Source organism: Ctenopharyngodon idella, chromosome 6 (assembly GCF_019924925.1).
Source record: "Ctenopharyngodon idella isolate HZGC_01 chromosome 6, HZGC01, whole genome shotgun sequence".
NCBI lineage: Eukaryota > Metazoa > Chordata > Actinopteri > Cypriniformes > Xenocyprididae > Ctenopharyngodon > Ctenopharyngodon idella.
Genome location: NC_067225.1, coordinates 7,801,294 through 7,807,418, shown reverse-complemented (window position 1 = coordinate 7,807,418; position 6,125 = coordinate 7,801,294). Strand labels below are relative to the sequence as shown.

Here is a 6,125-nt window from a genome sequence, read left to right as displayed (position 1 = left end):
AGGGCTTCTTAAATGACAGCACGAGCACGTACTTTGAATTAAAGAGATGCAGGCATTGACAACAAAATGTAAATAAAAGAATTAGAAGAAGGGGAAATTGATTCATGCAGACAAAATAAATCTGAACAACTTTTAATAGCAATGATTGTTAATATGTTGTAGCAATAACAATTATTAAACATCGCACATAAAAATATATTTTTCAGCAGTAAAGCACTCTATATAATGAAGCACAAACATGGGCAATTAATCCTGATGATGTAGGGGAAACACACATATTCAGCCATGATAAAATAATTCTGGAATGCATTTTTTTTCCACAGTAAAAGAATAATATTTCTCTAGGCCTACCTATAAATAAAAGGAACCTCTGACAAAACTATTTAAAAGGCAAGCAGGAAAAACTATTGTTGCCATCTTGAAATCAAAAGTTAAATGGAAATGTGCTTGACATGATTTGAAAACACAAGGACATATTTATAAGAAAAAGCCACAAACTGAAAGCAGTAGGGTTGTTTGATGATAAATGAACCTTAAAGATACATTGGCACCCTAATGAGTGTTTAATATTTTACTTATCTAATAAGATAATATAGCAAGATACCATTACATAAGTAATAAGACATTTCTGTCATCCTTTTACAGGTAATATCTGAAGTAAAAATTGAAATGCAATTATAGAAAACCCTTAGTAGCAAAAACAAATTTTTCTTGGAAAAAAGAAAAACAAAAACAGCAACACTGGTTACAGTTCTACCCTAGTTCTCAAGTAATCCTCGGACGAAGGCACATAGGAAAGAATTAAGCAATTAAACAGCAGTTAAATGTAAAATATGCAATTCCATCTTGTTTCACCAAGCATGTCACTACAGTTACAGGGCAGTCCGAAACCAAACCATTTACCTAATTACATATTTCATAATTTCCCACTTGAATGTGAAGCACAGGTGTGTGTGTGAGAGAAAGAGTACTTGTCTGTGTGTGCTTGTTCACAGAGATGGAGAGTGTCCATCCGTGAGGGAGAGCAATGGGAGCGGCTGTAGTGTGGTGCGGTGTCTGTGCCAGGTTGCAGAGTGGGTACATGAGTGGCATTGAACGCAGAACCAACGCTGGAGCCAGAGCAGCACACAGAGAAACAGCCAAGGCCAAATGTAGAGGCATCTCACTTGAAGCACGCGGAGAACAACTTAATAATTGCATCCCTACATAAAAACAAACAGCCAAAGGTAAACAAACGCCAAAGCCAAAAAAATAGATGACTAAAAGTGTCTTTTTTGGCTTTGACAGAAAGACAGCTTTGATCTGCAGACCTTATTTTAGTCTAATAGGCACTTTGATGAATTGGAAAATGGAAATGGTCATTTATGTACATTTATATACTTTAGCCTCCTGAGACCCAAGCATAGACTTTTGTCCACTGTAGTGGACGTTATATGTTAGCAAATTTCTCTGACGTCGTACGTGTCATAGTTTTAAATCTGTCCTGTAAAGACTAGATTCAGGGCTTTTCAGAGATACCAAATGTTTGGAAGTTTCACCATGACTACTCCCTCTCCTTGGTCTTTAAATATGACTAACACTGATTGAATGATCAAATTTAGCACTCTTATGGAAATATCCATCATATAAATCTGACTAATTTTCAAATTGTTTGTCATAAATCAACATCTCAGGAAATTGTTATGTGGTTTCAAATAAGAATTTGCCTTTCTGTTATGAAACAGGACATCAATTTTTATACATTCACTATAGTGGACACCAGGACTTAAAGCATGTAAATCAGGCATTTTGGGAGACACAACAAGTGAATAGGGGGAAAGAAATTATATATCAATATTCCCAAGAAATATTAGATATTCTTATGAAAATGTTGCCAATTTTTACTCCCATTACACTTATTTTTTCAATACATGCTGCTCCAAGAACACATTAACATGCAAATTAGATACAATGTATCAATGCATTGTATAGAATGGGAAAAGCCGCTTATAACCATTTTACACACACATCGCATAAAGTAAAATATCAAATCATTATGTTATATCTTTCATAACATAGTTGAGAATCATCTTTATACAATGTTTGGTTAAAGAAAATCCTGAAACCTAAAAAAAAAAAAAATATTGGTGAATGAAAAAAAAAAAAAAAATCCATTGTTTTTGCCTATACATGTCTATTCATGCCTTGTTTGACATTGCATAACATATGAATCAAATATATTTTTTCAAGAATTTTTTTTACATTTGTTTCTTGTGCTTCAAGCAATGTAATGACAATAAAAAAAGCTAAATTCACAATTTTTTTTCTGGGTCTCAGGAGTATAAAATGCATAAAACTACTAGAATAATACTAAAACACTACTAAATAAATAAAACTACTAGAAGAAACTGATAAATTGGGCCACTGAGAGTCTTTGCCTTCAGTAATGACAAATTTTGTTTTGGTTGCTATGTGCTAATTTATTTGCATCATAAATGATTGTCAATTTTCATTTGTGTCAATATGTTTTTTTTAATGGATGGTTTTGAAAATAGAAAGTAACCCACCTTGCAAATGGAATGAAGGATAAGCTATACCTGTGAAATAAAAGGGATGTCATTTATATACAGACAAATAAGTAAAATTTGTGAATTATTTCACACACACACGGTTTATGGGGACTCTCCATAAGCGTAATAGTTTTTATACTATACAAACTGTATATTCTATCCCCTTACACTAATGTATGTTTAAGTGTGCTCATAAACCATGTTTTCGTTAACATGTAACATGTACGTAATACCTATGTCATTATACACGTGTCCTCATAAACCATATATACAAGAACACGCACACACACACACACACACACACACACTGCTGTTTGCGCTGCCAGCGATTTGCAGAGACAAATTAACTGGAAGTCATTCATTTTCAATAAGAACTGGCAATTATTTAGCCAACAAGCATGTCACGCTAAACAATTGAAACTTAGCCAATTTAATAAGATGTCATTACAATTTAATATGGAATAATTACAGCATTCACTGCATTACTTTCATTTCTTACTTTGCAAAAATCAGGCTACCAGAGCAGGCCACCTAATTTTGCATTAATTAACTAACTTATTGAAAGTCGCTTATGATGAGAGTGTCTGTTAAATCAAGCATTCTGCGTTAGTTCAGGCAGGCCTTGTAGTCAAGCTCCGCTATCAGCTGATTCACAAATTCCAGCCCCACCCATATCAGCTGATCTGATTTCTATGGACTCAATTGGCAACTCTCAAATAAGACACATTACTTAAATGCAGCTTCCGTCTCTCTGCTTGCTTGGCTGCTTCCACTGCACGCTGCTTACAACCCACCTCCTCCCCAGCTCCTCCTTAAACTTGTGTTTAACTTAATCAGTGTCATTCTGTTGTCATTGATGCATGTTCTGTTCTCAATAGGGGGATTTTGTGCTGCTCTCCCAGTTAAAAAAAAAAAGGGAGGCAGTCCCCAGAAGCTGCTGCTGTTCCCGGTCTTAGCTTTCATGGAGCTCATGAAAAGGACGGGGAATTTAAAACAGAGCCATACTTCTAAATGTAACTTCAGCAAAATATGCCAATAAAAAATTGACTAAAAAGCTTGTCTCTGGTAATTTTTGACTTAAGTGGTCCTGACTGAAATATCTTCAATGTAGATTCACTATACAAACACTGTCCTTGTGTCAATATCTCAAAAGTTGCTGAAAAAGCTCCTCCAAGCACAGTTAATTTAGTCATGTGTATTTGTAGCGACATGTTATTGAAAACATCAATAAATGACACTTTTCAGCCTGGAGAGATCTGTTGAAAAATAACTCATATTATACATTAGATTTGTTTTAACGTTTATAAAAGGTACTGTAAGAAACGTTCTGCCAGACTTAGTGACTGAATTACACACACCGCCTCTTTCTAAACCCCACCCATTGAGTTTCCAAAGCCCACAGTAATCAGAGATGGAGCAAGAAAGAGGGCAGAAAACATTATCTCAGTGTTGCCAAAATCAATGCAGGATAGTGTTCTAGTACTCAACTTCAATTATACACTTCAAATATCATACACTCAGAATTCTGCTTCCCATACAATAAGTGGGCTGTCCACCAAAAGCACAAAATAACTTATGAAAAGTTGTCAAAAAGAAAACACTTTTCAAAGGTTTACAAAGCCTAAGGCTGTCACAGAGACAGGTGTGATATTTCAGGACACCTAATGCAGTGATATTTGTCAGGTAATAGTGCTGGTTCATAAAAAAAGAAAAAAAGAAAAACATTGCTTATATCAATGTGGGGTTCAAGGATCAAGGTGTTTTATTGCCTGGAGTTCTCACTTTCACTCAGCAAATATCACACACTCTCTCTCTCTCTCTCTCTCTCTCTCTCTCTCTCTCACACACACACACACACACACACACACAATTATCTTACCATGCAAAAGCCAAAAACTGGAGGACACAGAACAGGAGAGCAAGGCCTTTGTTCTTCCACTAAAACAAAAACAAAAACAAAAAATTAAATTAAGATCAAGCAAAGACTCACTAATCATAATAAACATGCAAACTGAAACATTGTGTTACATAATACAACAACTTTATAAGGCTATCAAATAATAATCATGCTAAATAAGAAACCAACTTACCCAAAAAGCAGCACAGAAGGTTAGCACCAGGCATGTCTTTAAAAACACAAATGTTCAGTTTACAGAAAAGGTCACAAATATTAAGATATAAGAAATAGTGAATCTCTCTGTATGCATTACAGTCTATTATATCCGTGTGTGTGTGTGTGTGTGTACTCTTACAATCATAATGCCAGTTGCCAGAGCTCTAGTCTTGTCACACATCCTCTTGAGTTGCTTTAATGGACCCATTAAGAACATAGTGCTGAAAGTAATCCACACCCAAAGAACCTCAATACTGACTTACATATTCTTGTTGATGCTACACATCAAAATTCATTCTGATATATTTTTTGGGGTATATTTTTGACTTTGCCATAGCAAGGTTAGTTTAGTTTTTCAAACGTCAAATGAAAACCCCAAGAAATCTTTATGATATTCATGCTATTTGGGGGAAGAAAAAAAACTATGATGCTTTAAAAAAATAAAATTTTAAGAGGTTTACAATGACTCACATTTATGAGATAAGGAAAATATTTTATACTTTATACTTGATGGTTACAAATCAATTCATTTGTTAAAAATGTTTTCTAAAAAGTCAGTATTTGTCACTGACCACATGCCAGTGCAAACATTGTCTGTTATAAACAGTGACACGCCTTGGGTGAGATCAATTCAACGGTGGAGAGATAAAGCTGCATGACTCACCTTAAAATAGAAGCAATATTACCTAAACTGTAAAACACTGCAAAGAGTGTCAGTCCACTTTTCGGAACCCAGAGCAAGCATGTCCCCTGAATAACAAAAGTAACGAAAGATATGACGTTTGACTGTTGTATATACTATTAAAATGAAACGATATAAGACCATTTGTGCACTCGTCTTACCAAAACTGAACACAAGACGCCCGCCACAAAGCACGCGATGAACCCCTTGACGCGCGTGCCCCATCCCAGTGTTGATGCTTCATTCGCTGCCTAAAACAGCATTGTTATATTCATGAAAACATGTTCACCAAAAACAGAAAATTACTTCAATAAACTTAATATTCATAAATAGGTAGATTTTTAAGCTTTTGCGAATGACAGTCGGGTAAACACGCAGGAAACAAAATAAATAGCAAAGGTCTAGATTCGGATTCAAAACGAAACCACAACACTGTGTATTTTAAACAGACATAGCGATTACAACCGAGTTCTAACTCAGTCGAGCTTGCGGGCTGTAGACTGTCAAACGCAACTACCTGCAGTACGTTGAGGTCGTCAGTGTCATCTTGGCCACTCAAAACTTTCTTTAATTTGTCCATTAAGGTTGAGATTGACGGCTTTTAAACAAACAGTTCAAAAAAAGATGCCTCAGGTTAAAAACTGATTCGAAGCTACTTTGTTCCAGTAAATTTGTATCGATTCGTTCCCTTTCCTGTTTGATGGTGTAACAGGTGTACAAGATAACTTCCGTGTGTAGCCACGGCAACGATTACGCGACGTCATGACGTTCGACGTACTGA

General features: G+C 35.4%; 1 protein-coding gene across 1 annotated transcript; it reads right to left on the bottom strand.

Moving 5' to 3' along the window:
• Nucleotides 1-116: 116 nt before the first annotated feature.
• sft2d2b (SFT2 domain containing 2b) lies at nucleotides 117-6,119 on the bottom strand. The gene is made up of 8 exons (XM_051897454.1): nucleotides 5,862-6,119; nucleotides 5,506-5,595; nucleotides 5,327-5,412; nucleotides 4,802-4,883; nucleotides 4,640-4,675; nucleotides 4,429-4,487; nucleotides 2,547-2,576; nucleotides 117-1,202 (listed from the first exon to the last, which is right to left on the bottom strand). The coding sequence occupies exons 1-8, from the start codon at nucleotides 5,922-5,924 to the stop codon at nucleotides 1,163-1,165; spliced, it is 486 nt and encodes a 161-aa protein (XP_051753414.1). The 5' UTR covers nucleotides 5,925-6,119; the 3' UTR covers nucleotides 117-1,162.
• Between the last annotated feature and the right edge of the window lie 6 nt (nucleotides 6,120-6,125).